This window comes from Protopterus annectens, chromosome 6.part0 (assembly GCF_019279795.1).
Source record: "Protopterus annectens isolate FY-2018-M chromosome 6.part0, PAN1.0, whole genome shotgun sequence".
In the NCBI taxonomy this organism is placed as follows: domain Eukaryota; kingdom Metazoa; phylum Chordata; order Ceratodontiformes; family Protopteridae; genus Protopterus; species Protopterus annectens.
The window spans coordinates 1,535,766,718-1,535,791,976 of NC_056737.1; the positions used below are offsets into that span (position 1 = coordinate 1,535,766,718).

A 25,259-nucleotide genomic window follows, 5' to 3' on the forward strand; every position below is an offset into this window, starting at 1 on the left:
TGTGGATCGGCTCCGAACCCATCAGTGAGAATAAAGGTGAGAAACAACTCACATGGAACGTTATGGTGAGTACATAACTTCTTTTTTCTTGGCATTGAGCTTGAGCCCATGGCTCTGGCACCAAGCATCTGTTTCTGTAAGGCCCTTTTGTAGAATATCCACATCATTTGGGGATTCAATAATGGCTCCCAGTTTGCAGTCATCTGTGAACTTTGTTAGCCAGAGTCCCTTAGTGTTGGTTTGTACTTCAGAGAAGTAGATGTCAAACAAGAGCGGTCCCAGGACTGAACCCTGAGATACTCCACTTGTCACTTGTCTGGAGCTGGATTTGTAGTCAGCTACTTTTACAGTGTGGGTTCTGAGTTGGCAACCCATCGAGTGATGTAGGGATTAATGCCCAGCTTAGTAAGTTTATCTATGATTCCAGAATGGAGGATGGTGTCAAAGGCCTTGGTGAGGTCCAGATAGGCTGTGTGGACCACCTTACCCTCGTCCACAGCTCTGGAGACTGATTTGAAGATGTCAGTCAGGTTCAGGAGACAAGATTGGCCCTTCACAAACCCAAACTGGGTGGGGTCCAGTGTTTGAAGGCTGTCAGTGTCTTTGTTTATAAGTTCCATGATAATACATTCCATGGGCTTGCAGATCAAGCTCGTCAGGCTGATGGGGCAGTAGTTCCCAGGATCCAAGGTGGATCCCCCCTTGTGGAGTGTGATAACTGTAGCTGTGTGCCATTCAGTGGGCACGAAGCCTGAGGTGAGGCTATGATTAAACATGACACTTAGGTGAGGTGCCAGTTCATTTTGTAGTTCATGTAGTACACAGCCCAGGATGTCGTCTGGTCCCATGGATGCTGTATTCTTCACTTTGGAGAGTGCATTTTTTACCTGTGTGGCCATTATTACTGGAATTTCACAATCTTTCAGTATTGAGATGGGCCGTTTAGGGGGTGAGAGGAGGGTGAAGTTGGCACTGAATTGATATGCCAGGATATTGGCAATATCCTTGGGATCAGTATATTTAATGCCATTCTGTTGTAGCTCAGAGCAGATCTGAGCACTGCCATTTAGATTCTTAACCTAGCTATAGACTGCCTTGTGGTTGTCTTTGGAACATTTGGCAATTTTATTTTCGTAACTAGCTTTGGAGGATTTTATGAGGGATCTCATAAAAGGGATATCCTAGCAGGATCCATATCTGAGAAAGTATGGGCCTCGGTTACTTCCCAGTTAACTACCCTCCAGTCTATTTCTAACTCTTCCATGAGGCTTATTTCACATGTAGCTGAAGAAATGAGTAGAGCAGCGGGTTCAGGCATTGCCATCAGGAGGCACACTTGGATGCACTTGTTTGACTTTGTGGATCATTTCAAGTCTACATTTGGCAATGCTCCTTTTGATGGCATGTCCTTATTTGGCCCTAAAGTAAAAGACACATTATCCAAGTGTGAAAAAGATGGAAAGACCCTTTCTGCCCTGGGCATACATTTCTCCATTCCTCAGAGATCCTTCTTAAGGAATCAGATCCAATGGTAGATGCCCCCCTTGTGGCAGAGGAGACCCACAAAACCAAAGTTCCAGAGATTCCTTCTTTGGTAGACTCTAACAGTGCTCCTGAACCGATGCTTGATTGCCCTACTCTGGAGGCAATTTGGGGTCAACTATCCCTACACTGGAGAGCCTAGCTGGAAATAACATCAGATACCCAGGTGCAGAGGATCATTTCCAGAGGTTATATAATACCCTTTTCCCTTCTTCCTCCTCCCCGATGCAAAAAAAAATAAAAAATTCTCAGTGTTCCACCCAGTCAGAGGGGACAGGCAGCTATTCAGGTACAAAAGCCGCCAGAAAAATGAGTCATTCAAGAGGTCCCACCAGACCAGAAAGGATCCAGAACTTACTCAAAATTCTTTTTAGTGCCAAAGAAAACAGGGGACTGGAGATCAATATTGAATCTCAGCAACTTGAACAAATCAGTCTGACAAAACAATTTCTGGATAGTCACAGTTCAGTCCATTCTTCCATTTCTAGAAAAGGATGATTGGATGTGCTTGATAGACCTTCAGGATGCGTATTATCACATAAAATGAACAAACAATCCAGGATGTACTGAGATTTCTGGTTGGGAGCCAGTCACTATCAATTCAGAATACTGCCCTTTGGTCTCACCACAGCCCCCAGGGTGTTTACTAAGTGCATGGCAGTAGTGGCAGCTTACTTGAGGCTACATGGATTCTGGTTGTTTCTGTATTTAGATAACTGGCTTATTTCTGCCCCAGCCAGTCGTCAACTATTAAGGGCAAGAGACAGTGTTCTCAAGACGTTTCCATCTAGGGATAACCATAAACTACAACAAATCATATCTAGAAACTACTCAAAGTTTAAACTTTATAGGAACATTTCTCAACACAAAAGAGACAATAGCCTCACTCCCTCCTTCAGGGGTGGAGACAACCAGGTCGCAAGTCACAAGAATAATATGCAGCAATGAAATCTCAGCTCATCTGGTTCTTCAGGCTTTAGGTTCCATGGCAGCAGCAATAGCGCTAGTTCTGCTGGCTAGATTTCATATGAGAATTCTGCAACAGCTGTTATTAGCACGATGGTCTATCCTTCAACAACCAATGTTGACTCAAATAAGGATCACCAATATTTAGAAAAATGTGGGACTTATTAGGATCAGATACTACAAAGTCACCTGTTTGTTCTTCCCTGCCCAAGGCCACAGTGACCATGGACATTTTCCAGCTAGGATGGGGGTGGGCATTTTCTGGGCAAAACAGTCCAAGTCACTTGGTCCCACACAGAGGCCAATTTGCATATCAATGTTCAACAGATGAGAGCAGTGCTTTTAGTATTGCAGGCTTTCCAAGATGCTCTTCCCTTAGGAAAGATTGCAATTCAATCAGACAACAAGTCAGTAGTCTGGTACATCAACAAACAAGGAGGAAACAGATCATACTTCTATCGAGAAGTTCTCAGAGTGTGGCAATGAACTATATCTTCCAACCACTTTCTCATAGCAACAGATATTCCTGGGAAGTCCAACTTAATAGCAGACAAGCTGAGCAGGTGCATTATTTTACCCCACAAATGGTCCCTCATTCAGAATGTGACAGAAAGGATATTTTGTTGATGGGGTCAGCCTTGCTGTGACCTTTTCGCCTCTCCCCTAAATAAGTGCAGCAACTACTTCACTCTGATCCCCCTAAGTGTGAAGTCACCAAGAGATGCTCTTCTTTACAGTTGCCCCCTCAGTCTCCTTTATGCCTTTCCCCCAACTCCATTAATCCCAAAATTTCTACAGAAAATGGCCAGGCTGAAGAGCAAAGTAATCCTCATTGCACCATATTGGCCTTGACAGATTTGGTTCCCCTTCCTATGGCCTCACTTATTTCACCAACCAAGGATTCTGGATCCAACTCCAGACCTTCTGTCTCACCTAATGGGCATGATTCGTCCAGACATACCCAATCTCAGTCTGATGTCCTGGCTTCTCCACTTCCACTAATAGCCAGACAGGTTATTCTGTCCTCTCCAGTCTGACACATACTTCTGTCTACTCACAGCCCCTCTACATGTAAGCTGTATTCCAGTAAATGGAAAAGATTCATTCACTGGGCATTACAGAATAATACTGATCCCTTCTCTGCTCTGATTCATGATATTCTTAATTTTTTTAGCCCAACTTTGCAAAGAAGAGTCCTCTTCTTTGATTATCAAAGTCCAGTTAGTAGCAATATCCAATTTTCACATTGTTTTCCTAGGTTCCTCAGTTGCTTCACATAAATTCTGCAAAGCATTTTTGAGAAGAACTCTTCTTTTAAAGCCCCCACATAAAGATCTAGCTCTCCTTTGTGACCTAAATTCTTTTGTGGAAGACTATCTTCTTGGTAGCCATAAGTTCTGCAAGAAGAATTTCAGAAATTCAGGCCTTATCTTCCAAACCACCATATCTAATTTTTCATAAAGACACAATATCTCTTTGTACTAATCAACCTTTTTACCAAAGGTGGTATCAGAGGCAATTATCAATCAGTCCTTAAATGTACCAGTATTTTATTCCAAAATTTGAGAACAAAGGTGAATACTTGTTATTTTTGTTAGATGTTCACAGACAATTGCATTTTTACCTTCATAGAATGAAGGATTTCAAGAAATCTGACCAATTATTTCTTTGTTTCTCAAATGTTAAATTGTCAAATCAGTAACCAAAGTAACCCTGTTCAGATGGCTTACCAGTTGCGTTGCTTTAATTTATGACTGTTTGGGCATGGCATTGCCAAAATCGTTACAAGCACATTTTACTAGATCAATGGTTACAGCATCTTTTTTCAAACTAGGACCTCTGTGGATGAAATTTGTGCATAAGCAACCTGGGCTACTCCTTATACCTTTGTTTCTCACTATAAATTAGATCTGGTCTCCAGGGGTAGAGCATCATTCGGGTTAGTGCTGCTGAGGAATATCCTTCCTTGAGTCCACCCAGGATCTAAGGAATCTGGGGACTCTGTCTCATAAGTTGAGTATAGAATGAAAATTGACAATAACAGATAAAGAAGTTATGTACTCAACATAATGTTCCATCTGTGTTATCCATTTTCATTCTTCCTCAACTTCGCACCCGCCAGCCCCCTACCTTTGAACTCCTAGATGGGTGGGAAGTCTTAGGTGGGAACTTACCTTATACTAAGCTCCAGATATGGTTTCTCTGGATACTTCTGATATGTCTACTTACTTCTATTAGCAAACAAGATCTGAGGTACTTAGGAAGGGTGCATTATGGGTAAGGGAGAAGCTTAAGAGTTTTTGGTTAACACAAGCTATTGTAACGGCTGAGTCAGATCAGAACCTATAAGTTGAGGAAGAATGAAAATGGACAACACAGATGGAACATTTTGGTGAGAACATAAATTCTTTTTATCCACCTCATACCTTTACTGTAAATTCAACAATCCCCCCACTCTACACCCTCCCTCCCTCTGGACACTTTCAATAACTAATTTTCCATTTCAAAGTTATCACTAAATCTAAAATTGACTGCCCATATTAACCATTATTCCACACCATTTACCTCAGCGGGTTTAAGATTGGTAACTAAAGATTTTGCAAACCTTGACATTCATCTTTAACTTAACCCTCACTAACTGTAATCTACCTCACAGCTTTAAGCAAGCCTTGGTATGCCACTTTCTAAAGTTTCCACCTCCTCAACCAGTGACTTGAAACCTATCTCAAACTTTTGTCCCGTCACAAAAATTCTTGATAAAATCATTCACAATCAAATAATTGACTGCATCCCCAGTCATGATATTATTAATCAGAGACAGCATGGTTTCCATCCAAACTACAGCACTTCTACTGACAACTTTATAGGTTCATAGGTTCACAGGTAAACACTAGGCTAGCTACCATCATGGGCCATTTTAAGCCTAGATAATTTCCCCTTTTGTATTTGAAATAACCTATCCAATTTAGTTATAGAATGGCCTTACCCATCCCATGGTAGATAATTATATGTTACCCCCAATGAGAATAAGTGGGATCATGCCACTGATAATCTGAGGGGACCTATGCATGGGATAAAGCATTTAGGAGCTGCATCTGTCCAGTAGTAGTGCAGAGGCAGTCTTGGCGTAAATTTTCTTTTACCTATCTATAGATCTAAGTTCTGCATTTTACCTACTGATGTGCAGTAACTCCATCAGTAATGGGCTGAAGGATGCATTGTATGCCAGGCATAAGTCACCAGTTAGCAGTCTGTAGGATACCAAGTATAGATTCATAGGTTCATAGGTAGGTACTAGGCTATCGGCCCTAGGGCCCATACAAGCCTAGCCAAAAAATGTACCCTGGCTTTCGCCACCCAAGAAAATTATTTTCCTGTGCCCCTGTCGAGCAGAGCCACAGAAGTGATTCCTGGGGTGAATTTCCCATTTCCCATCCAATCATCAAGATTTTTTTTGAAGAGTGCTAATGAGGAGCTCTGTTTGACATAGATAGGTAGTCTGTTCCAGAGTATGGGAAGTCTCTGGGACAGGAATCTATCCCTCCAGCATGTTCTGTTTATTGTGGTGACAAGGTTAAGGTCCCTAGAGCGTGTAGCTCGGAGGGATTGGGATTTCTTTAAGTGGAGCATATCCAACAGCTCTGGGTTTGACATAGCTTTGTATGTTAGGCAGAAATCGCCCCTGAGTAGGCGATATGCGATGAAGTAAAGCTGTAGTTATTTGAGACGGTCTGCATAGGGCATCTGTTTGAGGCCAGTAATCCTCTTTGTGAGGTATTTCTGTGGTCTTTCCAGTTGTTGTAGATGTCTTGTGAGGTACATACCAAAAGTACTCTATAATGGGTCTAATGAGTGATGAGTAGAGGGGAACAATGACCTCTTTTTTTCTGGATGAGAATCCTTTTGTGATGAGATGAGCCACGTAGAAGGATTTCCTGACCACCGTGGCGATGTGATTATCAAAGGAGAGACTACTCTCCACCTGTGTCCCAAGGTCTCTTATCACATTTTCGGCATTAAGTAGACTACCAACTATGTGGTAGTTCATGGGTACAGAGTTTTTACCAAAGGGGATGACAATACACTTTTTGGCATTGAGCTTCAGGCCATGGCTTTGACACCAGGTATCTGTCTCAGTGAGGCCCTTTTGTAGTTTGTCCACATCATTAGGAGTTTTGATTATGGCTCCTAGTTTGCAGTCATCTGCAAACTTTGTTAGCCAACGACCTTCTGTGTTGGCCTGCACTTCAGAGAAGTAGATACCAAACAGGAGAGGACCCAGGACTGAACCCTGTGGTACTCCACTTGTCACTGGTCTGATGTCGGATTTGGAATCCACTACTTTCACATTGTGGGTTCTGTCCGTGAGCCAGTTGGCAACCCATCTTGTGACATAGGGATTTATACCTAGTTTAGTGAGGTTATCTATAATTCCAGAGTGGGGATGGTGACAAAAGCCTTGGTGAGATCTAGATAAGCTGTGTGAACCATTTTACCCTCATCTATGGCTTTGGTGACTGCTTCAAAGAAGTCAATCAGGTTTAGGAGACATGATCTGTCTTTTACAAATCCAACCTGAGTAGGGTCCAGAGTTTGGAGATTACCAATGTCTTTGTTTATGAGTTCCACGATGATACGTTCCATGGCCTTGCAGACCAGGCTCATCAGGCTAATGGGGTGGTAGTTCCCGGGGTCCATCGTGGCTCCCCCTTTGTGGAGTGGGATAACTGTCATGGTGTGCCATTCAGTGGGTACAAAGCCTGAGGTGAGGCTATGATTGAACATGGTACTTAGGTAGGATGCCATTTCATTCTGTAGTTCTTGTAGAACGCAGCCTGGGATATTGTCAGGTCCCATGGATGCTGTGTTCTTGACTTTGGAGAGTGTGTTTTTTACCTGTGCAGCCGTGATTATAGGAACTTTGCATTCTTCCGGTATAGAGATGGGCCCTCTAGGGGGTGAGAGGGGGGTAAAGTTAGCACTGAACCTATCTGCTAGGATGTTGGCAATATCAGTTGGTTCTGTATATTTAGTGCCATTATGCTGTAACTCAGAGCAGATCTGAGTGTTCCCATTTAGATTCTTGACATAGCTATAAAATGCTTTGTGGTTGTCTTTAGAGTCAGTGGCAATTTTGTTTTCGTAACTAGCTTTGGAGGATTTTATGAGGGATCTCAGCTTCTTACTGAGGTTGACCAGGGAGTTCCTCCAGTCATGGGATTTTACTCTTTTTTGCAATTCTCCACTCAGGCATAACTGTGGCACAAACAATATAACATTTGATGGAAATAAACTGTTATGTCACCCACTGGATTGCCAACTGTCTCACAGATAAGAAAAGATAATGAAAATAGGGAAGCTACCTTTAAAAGAGACCAGACAACAGTGGCGTTCCCCATAGTTTTTGTGCTGGGCCCTTGCCTGATTGGCTTCTGCTTTTCTGAAGTAAAAGCCAATACCAAAAGGCTCTGTCCGACTGCAGGCTAACAGCAGTCACTGAATCACCAAATGACACAGTCATCCTGCAGAAAGTATAGTGGCAGACCTTTGAGTCAGTCCTTGCAGGACATGTTGGTTAGGCCTTGTATCCTTTTAATAAGGTATGTCTATGGGCATTCCAGTTGTTGCATGTTTCTTAGACAGATGCATGCCAAAGGGGGCATTATATTCAATGATTGGCCTAATGAAGGCTGAGTAATGGGGGACAGTGACATCCCTAGATCTAGACACAATCCGTTTGTTTATAAGCTGTGCAATATAGAAAGACAATAGATACATGCAGGTCAAAAGTTAGGTCACTGTCCACATAAGTTCCCATATCCCAAATAGCTGGGTCATAGGTTCATAGGAAGTTACTTGGCTAACAGCTTATGAGCCCTTACAAGCCTAGCCAATATAATCTGATTTTATCCAATATATGGCCCTTGGGGCAAGAAGATGGCATAGGTTTGTGCCATTGCCTTGAGTATTTTACAGATTGCCCCTGTCCATAAGGGACATTGGTGCTACACTAGGCCTGAATTTATGATTCCTCATCCATTGGTCCAAAGCATTTGAAAAGGATCATGGAAGAGCTCTGCTTAAGTGAAAATAAAGCCTGTTCCAAATAAGTTCAATCTCTGGGATACATATCTGTCTTTCCGACATGTTTTGTTTGGGTTGCTGACTTAAATTTAGATCCCAAGATCTGGTGATCCTCATGTTGTTTGTCTTGCAGATGTGTAGCAGCTGCATCAGAGCTTAATTTGTGCCTTGTAAGTCAGGCATAAGTCACCCTGTAATAGTTGGTAGGAAGCAGAATAAAGGGATAGGGTTTTTTACCTATCTACATAGGACATGTTGTTTACACCCTCTATTTTCTTTGTGAAGAACCTCTGAAGTCACCCTAGCTGCTGTAAGTGCCTAGTCAAGTACATGTTAAAGGGCACATTATATTTGATTATTGGTCTAATGAGGGCCTAGTACAGTGAGACTATAATTTCCTTGGATCTGGATGCCATACCTTTGCTGATAAGTTATGATACATAGAAAGACTTCCTCACCATTGTGGACACATGGTAGTTAAAGTTCAGACTACTGTCTATCCTTTTACCTAGATCTCTCATCTGAGTCTGCTGTTAGGAGTGTGCTACTAATGTTGTATTTTGCAGTGGAATTTGACTTCTCAAAGGAAGTATAATAATGCATTTTTTTCCTGTTTAGTTTTAGGCCATTGCTGTGGTACCAATCATTTGACTGATTTAGACGCTTTTGAAGGATATCTACATTGCTGGGGGATTTGGTGATTGCCCCGAGCTTACAGTCCTCTGCATACTTTATCATCCAGAGGCCTTACACATTAGCCTTGATTTCAAAGAAGTACATACCGAACAGGAGTGATCCCAGAAATGATTCCTGTTGCACACCACTAGTAACTGGCCTCTCACTGGATCTGGATTCACCCACTTTAACCACGAGACTTGTCCATGAGCCAATTGGATATCCATCTGGTGGCATAGGGATTTTTGCCCAGTTTTGTGAGCTTATTTATAATACCCAAGTGGAGAATTGTATCAAATGCCTTGGCCAGGTCGAGGTAGGCAGTATGTGCTGATTTACCCTCATCTATGGCTTAGTGACTTTTTCAAAGTCCAACAGATTGGGGTGTATTGTCAATGTGGTAGTTCCCTGGGGTAGATGACTTCCCAAAGGATACAAAAAAAAACGCATTTTTTTGGCATTTCATTTCAGTCCAATAATTTTGACACCAGTTATTTATTTGGGACAAAACTTCCTGCAGGATGACTGTGTCATTTGGTGATTCAGTGACTGCTGTTAACTTGCAGTCAGACAGAGCCTTTTGGTATTGGCTTTTACTTCAGAAAAGCAGAAGCCAATCAGGCAAGGGCCCAGCACAAAAACCATGGGGAACTCCACTGTTGTCTGGTCTCTTTTAAAGGTAGCTTTCCTATTTTCATTATCTTTTCTTATCTGTGAGACAGTTGGCAATCCAGTGGGTGACATAACAGTTTATTTCCATCAAATGTTATGTTGTTTGTGCCACAGTTATGCCTGAGTGGAGAATTGTGTCAAAAGCTTTGGCCAGGTTGAGGTATGTGCTGTGTACAGTTTTTCCTTCATCCATTGCTTTGGTAACCTTTAAAAAAAAAATCCACCAGGCTGAGTATACATGACCTGCCCTTGACAGATCCAAACTGAGACAGGTCCAGTGTTTGGAGGTTCCTTATGTCCTGACTGATTAATTCCATGATAAGTCTTTCCATGGCTTTGCATATAAAACTGGTCAGAGTTATGGGTCTGTAATTGCCTGGGTCTGCAGAAGGTCCTCTCTTATGCAAGGGAGTGACTGTAGCTGATCTCCATTTTCTTGGTTCAAAATCTGTATGGAAGCTCAGATTGCACAATGTTAGGGGTGTGACTAAATCATGTTTCCTGCTATTAGGATGCATCCCAGGATATTGTCAGGACCCATCGATGCAGTATCTTTAGCTTTTGATAACATTTTTAGGACTTGGTCTTGTGTGATAGCTGAAGGCTAGCCAGTTTCAGGTATATCTTGAGGGAACCTTCCCATGCCATAACTGCAGGGCATGTGCCCATATTAGTTCCACTAATTCTTTTATACACCCCAGAACACAACGGGTATATTCATTGAAGGGATTTGCCAACTGCAGAACTAGGAATGTAGTTTATATGGCTATGTGCCAACTCTGTAATTCATATTATGTTGGTAAGACAAACTGTATGTTAAAGGAAAAACTATTCGGACATATGTTTGACATTAAGCATCATGATGTACGTAATGCATTAGCACAACATGTAGAAGAATTTGCAGATCATTTTTCTAAGTTCATGGTTTTACAGACTGTACACAATAATATGAGGGGGGGGGTGATTTATCTAATGAAACTGAATGTTATGAAACAAAATGGATTATAAGACTAGGTGCGGACAGAAGCCCTGGTCTAAATACAGCTGTACCTTTAATGCCTGTCTTAAGAAAAAGGAGGGTAAAATGCTAGCTTCTGATTGATTGTTACATTGTTTAAATAAGTGTTTTTAGTTTTTTTACTTTGTCTGATGAAGGGCATGTTTACCTGAAAGCACTCACTGTGCACGCATTTTAAATAAATTTTGTTTCAATAAGTTTTGCCTCTTCTGCTTTTTGTTGTGGAGTCTTGTGCCATCTTTATTGGATTTACTCTGTGTTTTACTGGCGGAATGACCTTGGTGCAGGATTTCACTGTCTTTGGAGTTTTGGATTTGTTCTTGTTTGTGCTGCCCTGTACACATGGCTGAGCAGAGAGGAGAGCAGATAGAGTTGGATTATCGTCCTTCACCACCGTTGGCATCAGCCATGAATTGTACTTCTAGAGGTGTGCTGCGCACTCCAGTCAATCCTCTCCTAGGCTTGGACATTAGACGTTTAGCTTTAACAACCATGGAGGTGGATTATAATAATCAAGGTGAGACAGATTTTCAAGAACTATTTAATAAACTACAGAGCAATACTATGCGTTTAAAATGCTTACAGCGGCAAAGATTCCATCTGGAAGCCTGCATTAAACATAATATAGTACCCAGGGGGTTAGGAGTTTTATGCATGCCAACTCAAGGCGATGTCTACCCTATTTTGTGTGGCTAAATCATGTTTCCTGCTATTAGGATGCATCCCAGGATTTTGTCAGGACCCATCGATGCAGTATCTAAATTATTGGCACGGTGGCAGGAGATAAATCTGCAAACCAGTACATCCTATATGAAGTTACTTATTGATTTCTTTACCCCTGAGGAGAATCAACTGATATGCAGCATCTATTCCTTGAAAAGAGAAATTGAGCTCCGATTCAGAGAGGAACATCATCAGGAGTGCATCAATGATTTGTCACTTACAGCATCAGCATATGATACTAAATTGCAGCGTATTAAAGACAAGAAGCTAGTACGTGATTTCAATGACTTTTCAGCTGGTCATATTTTTGTTTGGCCACGTGAGAATGTTGATAGTCGGCGAAGGTTAAACTCTGCTAATAACAGAAGGGAACCCGCCTCTAATCAGCAACATGAACAGCTGTTGTCAGAACAGCAATTTATAGCTTCCAAGGGCCATTCAGGGAGGATATCAGAAGCAGCGGTTGCTTTTAAAGCAACGAAGGAACAACCAGAACAAAGGGAATTGTTATCCTTTAAACAAAACGGCTCCTCTGTGCCACAAGATTTGACACAAGGGAGCGATGCTTCCATTAGGTTGGGAGTTCCTTCTCTATCTTCAGGAACCAGACCAAAAACAGTAGCAGATTTTCAGAGCACAACCTTTCCAGTGTTGCCGGTTCCAGTGAAAAAGAAAAATCCACGGAAATGGAGTTTCTCAATGAAACAAGAACAGAAGAGATGCAGGGTCTCACAGTGACTGAGGGTACTTTTAACTATATTGTTTATAATCGATCTACTGTTGAACTTTCGGACATGCAATGTTTTATATTAAACAAGGGCTTGACCTTTGTTCCTGATGTTTTATCTGAATATAGTCAGGTTATTGTGGATGTAATGTGTTTTGCTAGAAACATTTTACTTAAGAACATGTTTCACGATACTGCAAGTGAGGGAGTAGTAAATTTAAAAAAAACTAGTGATTTTTTTGCCGAACACTAATCCCGCTGTCACTACATTTGTAAAACTGTGTCAGAATGAGATTGAGCAGTACATGCAGAATAGTAACAGGCACAGATATCGTAATTTAACATATGAGCAGCGAACAGCTCTAGAACAGTTGCAACAGGATGATAGGATTGTGATAAAGTCAGCGGACAAGGGAGGAGCGATTGTCATATTAAACAAAAAAGATTATTGTGACAAACTTTTTTCACTGCTACAGGACACTACCACCTTTGCACCACTTTCTCCTTTGATGTTTTTTTTCCTTAAAGGATAGGGTCAAGTCTACTCTACTTAACATGGAAAAAAGTGGTTTGTTGACACAGTCTTTGTATGATTTTCTTCTCACTGAACATCTGAGGATTCCTGAGTTTAAGGGTTTGCTTAAGTTGCACAAAGATGGCTCCAACCCACCTCTGAGACCGATTGTCTCGGGGGGGGGGGGAGTTGGGCCACTGAGAACATTTCAATTTGGGTTGAATGTGCCTTAAGACCTAGACCTGTGGTTGAATTGTATCCCAGGATTTTGAGGGATACTGCACATTTTTTGACTACTTTATCTAATATTATGCATGATTTTGATAATGTTGACTATATGTTTGTTACTTTGGACATGAGGAATTTATCATTATTAATAATGATTATGGGCTAAAGGCCATAGAGCATGTTTTGGCTCATAAATTAAAATTAGATGATATCAGCAATGAAAGGGTTTGTAAGCTGCTGGGTTTGGTATTAGACTACAATATCTTTATGTGTCAAGGTGCTTACTATAGGCAGGTACAGAGTGTAGCCATGGGGACACCCTGTGCCAATTCCTATGCCAATTTGGTATTAGCCAATTGGGAGGACGAGGTTATGTTTTCTCAGAGATATCCCTGGGTCAATATGTTAGGACACTATGTCCGTTTTGTTGATGATGTGTTCCTTGTTTGGAGGGGCACGACAGAGTACTTGTGTTCTTTTGTGAATTATCTAGAGAGTACTACTGAGCTTTTCAGGTTTACCATTTGCTCTTCGTCATCTGAGATTTTTTTGGATGTACAGTTACTGAAGAATGAAGTAGGAGAGATTGAGACTATGCTTTTCAAGAAGGATTGTTTCAGAAACAGCCTATTGTCTTTCGATAGCATGCATCTGAGACAAACTTTCACTAAAATTGTGAAAGATCAGGTCAATAGAATCTCCCGATTGTGCACCAGTACAGAGCAGTTTGAGTTTGAGATAGGTGCTTTAACAGAGAATTTTGTGGATAGGGGATACAATAGACAACAAATTGACTTGAATATAAGGGATGTTAGAACCAAGCGGAATGGGGTAGCCAAACCCTGGTATCATAGAGGCACCCAAGATAGAGCAATCAAGTGAGATATATGGAGGTCCAACCAGGGACAGTTTTTGCTTACCTACAGTAGTGATATGGGGGGGGGGTTGTGATGTCATTAGACGTAATTGGAGGGTATTGCATACAGACCAAAGGATAGCAGACATTGTAGGTGAACAACCTAGGTTCACCTTTAGAAGGAACAAGAACTTAAAAGACATGCTTTGTCTTCAGCCCAGAATGATTTCAAGCAATATCATGAAAAGTGGGCGATTGGGGACCTTCCCATGTCATAACTGCAGGGCATGTGCCCATATTAGTTCCACTAATTCTTTTATACAGCACAGAACACAATGGGTATATTCACTGACGGGATTTGCCAACTGTAGAACTAGGAATGTAGTTTATTTGGCTATGTGCCAACTCTGTAATTCATATTATGTAGGTAAGATAAACTGTATGGAAGGAATATTTGAACATATGTTTGACATTAGGCATCATGATGTACGTAATGCTTTAGCACAACATGTAGAAGAATTTGCAGATCATTAAGTTCATGGTTTTACAGACTATACACAATAATATGGGGGGGGGATGATTTATCTAATGAAACTGAATGTTATGAAACAAAATGGATTATAAGACTAGGTGTGGACAGAAGCCCTGGTCTAAGTACAGCTGTACCTTTAAAGTCTGTCTTAAGAAACAAGAGGGTAAAATATTAGCTTCTGATTGGTTGTTACATTGTTTAAATAAGTGTTTTTAGTTTGTTTTACTTTGTCTGATGAAGGGCATGTTTGCCTGAAAGCACTCACTGTGCACGCATTTTAAATAAATTTTGTTTCAATAAGTTTTGCCTCTTCTGCTTTTTGTCGTGGAGTCTCCTGCCATCTTTATTGGATATATCTTGAGGGACAAATGGAGGAGTGGTGGGGTAAGCCAGTAGGTTCACTATATCTTCAGCCTCAGTGTAGGTAATGTCATTCACAATCAGCTCAGCTCATTGATGCACTGTGCTTTTGAGACTATGAACATAACTAAAAAATGCCTGGTGATTGTCTTTGGCTTGAGTTGCTATTTTATCCTCAAACTTGACTTTGATGAATTTTATTAAGTTCCTGAATTATTTGTTTATTTCAGTGACAATGGCTAAATCATTCTGGGAATTACTCTTACTTTTTGTCAAAAATTGTCCCTTTTATTATAAAGCTTGTTGATATTATGGTTCCAGCGTGTGGGATTGTTTCTGGGGTTTACCCTGCATTTGTTCCTATGGGGTACAGCTGCATCTATGTAGCTGTTTACATGCTGGTATTGTGTGGTATTGAACATTTCTGTGTATTCAGTGGAGTTATCTGGGTTTAGTGGGGATTTGAATTTTGTCAATGTATCACTTAAGGAGTAGGTAGTTGAAATTTCTAACGGTATCTTGGGTGGAAGGAACCTCTGGTTTCAGTTTTACTTCAAAGGAGACTGTTTTAAAGTCAGACCTAACAAGCGATGAAGATATGCAAATGATGGTGCAAGATGCTCCCATGTTAGTAAGGACAAGCTCCAAGATGTTATTCCCCCTGATTGGAGTACCCTGACTAATTTTTCCAGGGCATTTGTTATTGACAAAGTGCAGGAATCTCTGTGCTTGTGCACTAGTGGTTGGGTAGGTTTCCCAGCCAGTAAGTGGCTAGCTTAAATCACCTAGGAAAATGAAATTGGGTTTAATACTGAGTGACCCTAGTTCCTGTACATAGGCATTGTGGCTTTCTTGTGTCATAGAAGGAGTTCTATAGCTAGCTAATGTATGATACGGGACCTTTCTTATGGTTATTTGGACATGAAGAAGCTCTAGTGCATCATGCTGTTTTACCAGCCTTGATACGAGTCTCTTCTGGATGTAGATTTAGAAACCTCCACCTTTTTTCCCCTCCTACACAGTAACTGGTCTAAAGCTGTGGAAGCCATTATAGCCCTGCACATCCAGAGTCCTCTCTGCTAATTTAAACCATGTCTCAGTCACTATGCAGATGTCAGTATCCTCCAGGTTGAGAAGGACTTGTATGGAGTGAAGTTTCTTGTTTAGTCTCCTAGCACTGATCAATAATGCCGTCATAATTTCCTTTGCCTGTTCTGTTGCATTGGTAGGTTTATTAGGCTGGCATTGCCTAAAAAAGCACTATGGGGGTGGCTAGTAATCAAAACCCTACAGGGGACAGATGCAGGCCATCCCTGGCAAAGCAGAGTGGTCTGTCAATCATATCCTCCCAGGCTGACAATAATGGACCCACTTTGAATGACACCAAAAACTAAGCCAGTTATTGAAGTCAATTATTTCTTGCTCATATTGCGGATTCATCCTTGGATAAGGTAGCATGCTGCTCAATGCTAAGCTCGTACCTGCCTTGAGCACAGTCTGAAAGCTCCATCATGCCTCTCTTCATATCATCCAGGGAGGTACACCTCAAGTCATTGAGACTGGCATGAACTATGACAGAGCCATACTGGCAGTTTCTCAGGGACTTGAGTGCATGTGTGTGATCTGATGGATCTTGGCACCAAGCAAATAACTATCACTCTTTCCTTGCTCAGCCTGGTAAAAGGCACACCTGTTTGTCTTACAATGGAGTCACCTATAACAAAAATCTTTAGTTGAATCAATGCCTTCCTTACAGGCTCACCATCTGTGACTTTAGGATTACTTGTGCTATGTGAGAAAGTCTGCTTAATTTGCTGAGCGTGCTTTGTACCTGTGTTGTGTTTTGAAGGTCTTTGAAGTTTAGGCAAGTTAGTCTTTAGAACCTCATCATATGATGGATTATGTGTATTGTGATGGCCTTGGAGAACTGTGAAGTGTAGTGCACTGCTGACAATTTTGATGTATGAGTTTACTGTGTGTGAGATTTTTGCCTTCAGTAATATTGTATATGTACATCTCTCACATACTGTGTTATGCTGTTTGAGTAATAGATGATCATCAGATAGCATGAGACCGTTGTTACACTATTCCGAGATACCCATCTCAGTCAGGCTGGTTGGAAAGCTCGTGGGAAAGTGCTGGTCCATGATACTGACAGGTATGACTGTGGGGCAGGGGTAACTACAACTGCTTGTAGTTTGGTTTTAGAATAATGTTTGGATGGACTTGCTACTGAGTGTTTAGATTTCAGTATAAAGCACCTAACCTGGAACTCTTCTGCCACCAGCAAGAACCAGTAAAGTAATTATAGTAAATAAATGACTAATTTGATAATAAAATCTGTGCAAACAATAACATTTCACCCAATATTAAGCAACTGTCTTCTTCTTCTTTCAGCTTTTCCCAGTTAAGGATCGCCACAGCAGATCACCTGTCCGCTCATGATTGGCAGTGGAGTTTTATGGTGTCGAGTTGCCAGCCTGGCACCCAACCTTCCACAGAAGGCACACATATACACACACTCACACCTAAGGCCAATTTAGAGTGTCCAATCCACCTACAACATGTCTTTGGGATGAGGGAGGAAACCGGAGCACCCGGAGGAAACCCACGCGACCACCAGGAGGACATGCAGACTCCACACAGAAGGCTCCCCAGCTGAGGATCGAACCGGAGAACCTCTTGCTGTGAGGCAACAACGCTAACCGCTGCACCACTGTGGCCGCCCCAGTATTAAGCAACTGTATCAAAGATATTTTAGCCTGGTGATTATTAAGTGATGAGACTTTACTAAATGATATCAATCTGCTTAATTTTCAACAGCCAGTAAATGGGGAGAGGGAGGCAGTTATATTGTCAAATTAGCATATGGGGCAGGGAATAACAGATACGCTGGGTTTAAGAATGCAGCTACAACAGAGTGGGTGTTAGGGGAAAACAATTAGACCCTTATCTCTGAGCTGACTGCCCTAGAGTTGCTTTAATGCAAAGAAATGTTCTGAGCTTGCCTTACTTTCACTCATTACATAAGAAATAAACTAGGATTTAATAACAACAGTTAGACCACGTAAACAGCTAAAATGCATTGCAGCTATGTACTAGAATTACTAATATAGGATTAAAGACCTTAGCTAAAGCAGATACAGACTTAAAAATGAATATAGTATCAGAGCAAGAAATGAAAACACAACTTTCTTTCTGTATGTAATGGAACTATTGCAATGCAACAATAATAAAAAAAATCAAAGCAAGCAGAAACTTTGGAATTCTTGGACCCTTAGCTCTGAGTTGACTTGCCTTGTACTGCCAGTTCTACAGCAGATTTGAGCATCATTGCTTTACTCTTACAAAAGCCGTTTGGAAAAAGAAGTGACTGACAAAGTGGGGAAATTTAAAGAACAAAATTTAGAGACGTCTGAAGGGTATAAAAAAGGAATATGGACATGGAAAAGAAAAAGGGATCTGATATGGTGCAATACGTATGCAAAGGAGAAAGCTGAATTAATCAACACAAAAAAGGCAGCCCCAAAGAGATTCAAAGAGAAATACAGGCAAAGGTATCCAAATATGGAAAATTTCACAATACAAAAATAAGATCACAAAGAGGGAATGTAGAACTGAAGATTAGTCAAGCAGAAGTTAAAAAAATAGAAGCTAAAGGTATAGAATATTTGCAAAAAAAGGATTCATGTAGAAAGTCTAACATAGGTTATATCACAGCATGATAGAACAACTAGTCCCCAAAGTAAAGAGAAGCAAGAGGAGCAGGAGACATTTGAAGAAGAAACATGGACATTTATTTTATTTATTTATTTAGCATTTGTTTACTGGGAAAGTCTAACTTGGAACAAAGCCAATTTTCAGTGGAGGCCCAGGGAAAAATGCTCCAGATGCATGTCTTTGTACGTGGGAGGAAACCAGAGCACCCAGAGAAAACCCACATGAATGAAGGGAGGACATGCAGACTCCACACAGAAGACTCCCCAGCTAAGAATCAAACTGGAGAACCTCTTGCTGTGAGGTGACTGGAAAACCTCTTGCTGTGAGGTGACAATGCTACTGCTGCACCACTGCACAGTCCATGGGAAAGAAAAAGACTTTTAATATGGTGCAATATTTATGCAAAGGAGAAAGCAAAACTAATCAATGCTAAAAGAGCAGCACCAAAGATATTTGAAGAGAAATATGGGCAAAGACATCCACATATGGAAAATTTTACAATACAAAGAATAAGAAAAACAGGAAAAGTAGAAAAGAGAATTAGTAATGGAGAAGTTAAAGACATAGAAACTAAGGTTATGGATTACCTGCAAAGTGAATGATTTATTTATTGTTATTTATTATTATTTATTTTCAGTTTGATTACCGGGGAAGTCCACTGGGCCAAGAAGCGCCCATTTTCAGTGGAGGCCCGGGGAGAAAAGCTCCATGTGCAATAAAGTACAATAAAGGTTACAGAATACAAAAAGGTTACATAATGAATTAGATGAAATACAAGAGTAAGATTCATACATTCAAAAAAAATAGCAAGCGTAATATACATCATGAGACAATTTAAAAAAAGCAAAACACAATTTTTTTTTTTTGTTACTCTTAGGAAATTCACAATATTTACAAGCTTGGAGTTTATTTAAAGTCAGCTAGTTCAGGTTCTTTAGAGAAATTAGAATAAGCTTAAGAGAAAAGTAGAGCAGGAGGATGGAGAGCTTAGTGAGAAAATTTAGTGTAGAAAATTTAACTCAGATAACAACACAACAGAATAGAGCAATGAACACCCAAGTTAAAGAGAAACCAGTGGAGGGGGAAGCATCTAATCAGTTGACATATGAAGACACTCTGGAGCCTCCCACAGGAAAACAGTACAAACATTTGGTTGGACTTATACAGTATAGGAAAGAACAGGAAACGGTGGCAACTCTGACACAGTCAATGATGTGGGGTGATAGGCCAGTGAATTCCCATATGAAAGACCAGTGAATGAAACAGGGTGAAACTGAAGAAAATGTGGCACAGGAAGAAGCTCTGAAACTTTCTACAGAATGAACGCAGGAAATGGAGAACAAAGAATGTGCCCTTAGTTTAGAAGGAAATGATTTACGAGAAGTTACTTGATTTAATAGAGATGGATAGACATATTAAGATCAGTGAAAGAAATAGACTGCAGAAGGTCATTAAAACCCAATTGCAATTCTAGTTTTCTCCTTCTTGCTAGATCTTCCTTTATTCTGGATACCAGTTAAGAGATCCTTCTCTAAACTAGCTCCAGCTTGCTGGAACTCTTACCTGAACCCTCAGAATGGCAGACAGCCTCATTTCATTCAGGAAATCACTCCATTCCCAATTGCTCAAAGAAAACGTACTTGCTTCAGAGATAATGGTTAATGTCCTTAATGCCTCGTCTCTCAACAAAACCTGTCTCCTGCTCTATATACATATATTATTTCCATCCCATATCCGTCCTCTTTATCTATTAGAATTAGAACCTTACCTCCTACTATTTCGCCATTCCGTTATCTTTGCCTTCATGAATAATGAGGGGTAACATAGGTCTGATAATGTAAATTATAGCAAATTCATGGCAATGGGCCAGATTCCAAAAGTTACTTTCAGTGTAAGCCTGCCATGATTCTGAAAAACTTGCTTACAGTGTAAGTGACTTATTTCGGTGTAAGGCCTATCTATAACAGGTTTAGTATGGGGATCAAATTCCAAAACACCTGCTCTCAGGCTGCTCTTCAGTCTTTTGGAATCGGAGCCAATGTGCTTGGTTACCTTTAATTAAATGCATTTCACACTATGCTTTTTGTGCACTCTACACATACCTGAGCTACGGTCAAACACACTTTCTTAACTCTATTACCATCCATTATGTTTTAGTCTATTATTAAAATATGTCTTCTATTATAAATGTTATGTATTATGCTCTGACATTATTTCCATTTTTAATCTATTTACTATATTTATAAATGTATGTTTTTGCTATTACATTTGTATTTTAAGTATATTTGGCATGTGAATGTTATGCTTTTACTGTTTTATGTTTTTGTCATTAAGGCCCAGGTCATGGCTAAAAAGAGCCCTCAGACCAGTCCACTTATCCATTTAACAAACATTAAATAAATAAATACACAGGTATTCAGAACATAAATCCTGAAGAAGAATCAAAATAAAGAAAGAAAAGCCCTTTTCCTGCTAAGAAGAAAAAGTTAAACTATGTCTTTTGCCAATTGGCAGATCAAAAATCTAGAATATGCATTCTGCTGATCATTTTGGGAAAAGGGGATTAGAATTAAGATTTTCAGAATGTTGAAAGACAAAGCTTTATGGCCATTGTGTCAAAAGCAGTGGCAGTCTCTCTATCAGTACAATAATCTTCAAATATGTTTTGCAGTTATTGCTTAGGGTCCATGTACAAACTGGTGTTAGTATCATTTTAATAAACTGTACTAATATTTCAGAGCAATCTCATTAGCATTTACCTGGATCTGCTTGATGTTACCCACTGTGTTGGTACTGAGGACTGAATATTTATTTATTGACATTTATTAACTGGGAAAGTCCGACTGGGCACGGATGCCCTTTTTAAACTGAGGTCCAGGGAGAAAAGCTCCAAGGTATAGTATTTAATCCAATCGATATTTACACTAACAAATTTTATAATGCAGTTTCAGTGAATACATACCATAATAGTCAGTATAATAAAATTTGTATTGATATTTACACACATGAATTTTACGAGCCTTGTACAAAGACTTTACAGATAGAAGAGTAGTGTATACGATAGATAAGGAATAATTAAAAAAAATATAATAGAGTGAAGTAGTAGAGGAAATAAGCAAGTTTAAGTGTTAATATGTAACTCATTAAGAAGATCCTTATGTGAGAAAACTGAAGACCATAGATAATCTTTGTCTGTGCGGACCTACTGTATAACAAGGTGTAAGGAACATGTATTTTCATGTGATTTGCATATTTAAGGCAAACTCCCTATATAAAATAGCTTCTCATTTATCTTTACCTGTTAGAAAAAGTGTATGTGAAGCATTGTTTAATTTTTTTCTGAGCTGTTTTTATATTATTTTTTAAATCATTAGAGCAAATTCAATAATGTATGTTGCATTGTCTATAGTAAAATAATGGTGGTGTTTTAATTGAAGTGTGTATGTGTATGTATACCCAAGAATATAAATCAAAAATATACTGTCAAAGTGATGGCTAACATTCAACTAATCAAGAAATGTAAAACACACAAAAGCAAGTCTTTTTACATGGGACAAGCCTCTTCACACTCCTCACATTCTTTGCTATATAAATACATGAACTGCAAGATCAAGTGATAGCTGGAAAAAGGAGACTCATTCTTAACCTACTGTTCACCAGTCTCACACAAAGCCACAGCTAATACAACAATGAATCAGGAATCACCAACACTAATTGACAACTTAATTTTGATAAAATAAACATTTTGACCAGCTGCACAACACACACACACACACACACACACACACACACACACACACACACAAACACATGCGCGCGCGTGTGTGTATACATGTTCCACTTAAGAGAAAATAATCTGTAACCTTGTTTGTATAACACTGGATGGTATGTGGAACTGTTCATTCATAGGTGTGATATCACTAGACAGTGGTTTATAATATGATACTACCATTCCTGCAGATATGAGATTAATGGAGATTTGAGTAATACATGTTTTGCTCTAGTGTACAGTAAAGTTTCACTGTGTACAGTGTGAATGAAACTAATAAAGGCTTATGCTCTTAGTGTATGGTGTCTGTTAGGAAATTACATTTTGTAGTACCATGTTGGAGAAATGGGAAATACTGAGAGGATATAAAGAAAGTTCCTTACCTGAGAAGTTTTTTTTTTTTAGGTAGTGCATGAACTGTATTTACCTAGATAAGAGAAGAAAAGAGTGATTCTAATATATTTTATAGTGGAAAATTTCTAGCTGGAGAAACATATCTAATCACATCACATGTATAGTTTTCAGAAGGAAAACAATTAACCCAGATGAATAACTCCTTAGTTTGTCTTTGATAGCTTGTTGGTAAGTATAGTTAACTGATTTTCTGGTCAATTGGTTACAGTAGTAAATCCCCCAAATATGAATTATATAGCATATATATATATATATATATATATATATATATATATATATATGTACACACACGCACACACACACAAACACAAAGATATATATATATATATATATATATATATATATATATATATATATATAGAGAGAGAGAGAGATCTAGGACTTTTGATCAAAAGATCAAAACACCAAATCCATTACCACTGAACACACTTTAACGAAAGTGCTTTCATTAAAAAAGCACTTTTGTTAAAGTATGTTAACAAAAAAACACAAAATCTACTTGAATGCAGGGGGTAAGCCCCCCTGCACCCCCCGATGTGGGGGGGCTGCACCCCCCACCCCCTACTTTAATATTCTCACTCCGAGGTCGCACTACAGTGGGGAAAAGGGAATTTTCCCTTACAGCACTGTAGTACGACCAGAGGAACAAGCATACTTATGCGAAAGTGCTGCTTCGGTGAACAACACTTTCGCGCAAGTATACTCACCAAATTGGGATTCGGTGAAAGATGCAGTCGAGCATCTGTACGGATCCCATATATATATATATATATATATATATATATATATATATATATATATATATATATATATATATATATATATCAAATCGTTTTAATTATTTTATTTCATGTTTAGAGGAGTTATGTCTGAATAGCTAAATGAAATGTCCCTCTTTGCTTTGTAATCCTACTTTGAAGTAATTCTAAATGTCTTTCATTAACACTAAAATACTGATTGCAGTTACACAGGTACTTAATGATCAAAGGTAATACTTCAGATTATGGTTGCCCAATTGTGATAAAACTGATTTTAATTTTTGAGATGTAGTTGTTGTAATTTATTTCTTTAATTAGTTATGTACTTACTTACTTAATTACTTTATTTATTTTTGTCAGACAAGATGGTAGAGAAAATGTAGGGTTATTCCAAAAACAGAAACTGGACATTCAGCAAAAAACAATGACACAGATATCAAGAAAAAAGCAACAACTGCAGCTATTAAAACAGAATACTTCTCCAAAAAGAAAGGTAATATTTGTGAATTTATACCACCTCAGTTTTCAAAATATAATTGCAGAAATACCTTAAAAGAAGAATTTACTACATCATTTACTTTTTCCCATCTTGTTTAGGAAATTGAGTTTCAGAATTTCAAATTTCCAGTAGATTTATCAAACCCATACAGTGTTGCCACTGTTCTCAATCAGCAACCTGGCAAGCTTCGAGTGAAAGACTTGAAAGAAGGTAACATATTTGCACCATATAATGTATATTTAATATGCAGTATCAAATACAGACAGTAAGCTAACTTTTTTTACCTTCATCAAGATTAGTCCAACATAACAATCTAGCTTTTTCATAAGTAGGTACATTTTATAAAAAACTGGTATTGGTGATTGTCACTCTCCCATTCTGTATACAGTACAAGAGTCTTCGTGTGTTCTGTTTCAGTATCTTTATTTTATACAAACACATTATTATTTAAGGTTACTGACTGTAATTTATATACAAACTAACAACTGCATTCATGCATGCTATCACTGTGACTGCTCTTACAAAATGGCCCTATGGAGTGCACGTGTCTGGGATTTTATATGCGCACATACAGTCTCAACATTCTTCTTAAAGATACAGTGCACATCACTTGCACACCGATCTATATCTTCCCTCTTTGAGAAATAGATCATACAAAGCTATGAGTCTATTGGCATGCAGAAATCACAGGTAATTTTTTGTCATGCATTACAACAATGCTAAGTACACAGATACATACAGTCAAGTCCATGTTGCTGTGTATTTCACACTAAGCTTTGATACTCGTCCATATCGTGTGATATAAAACTGTGAATTAGATTTAGCAGCTGGAACTGTCTCTGCAAACTGTTTGACCTCTGGAATGTTCAGATTATTTTCTGGAACGGGATCAGAATTTTGAACACATTCTGGTATGGGAACGGTGTCTGATTCATTCTGATTCATTCTTAGATTTGAAGTCTGCATCACAGAAACAATGTTGTGATGGCAATGATGATTCTGATACAGGAAGAAGTTGTCTACGATTCCTCCTATATTCCACACCTTTGTAGTCTACTAGGTAGGATCTTGGTTTTGCACAGATGCCTGTAATCTGTCCTATTCAATCAAAACCTTTCATTGTCTGGATTCGTACCATCTCTCCTTCCCTCAATGGATGAGGTAATCTGCTCAATCGGTTGTAACTAGATTTCTGGATATTA

The 25,259-nt window shown here is 39.4% G+C and overlaps 1 protein-coding gene across 1 annotated transcript in view; it reads left to right on the forward strand.

Moving 5' to 3' along the window:
* The window catches only part of CFAP221 (cilia and flagella associated protein 221), a 761,152-nt gene extending 736,826 nt beyond the window's left edge, over nucleotides 1-24,326 (forward strand). The window contains exons 9-10 of the mRNA XM_044073677.1: nucleotides 23,919-24,051; nucleotides 24,156-24,326. Coding sequence (XP_043929612.1) covers nucleotides 23,919-24,051; nucleotides 24,156-24,326 — 304 coding nt within the window. The remainder of the gene's footprint in view (nucleotides 1-23,918; nucleotides 24,052-24,155) is intronic.
* The last annotated feature ends 933 nt before the right edge of the window (nucleotides 24,327-25,259 follow it).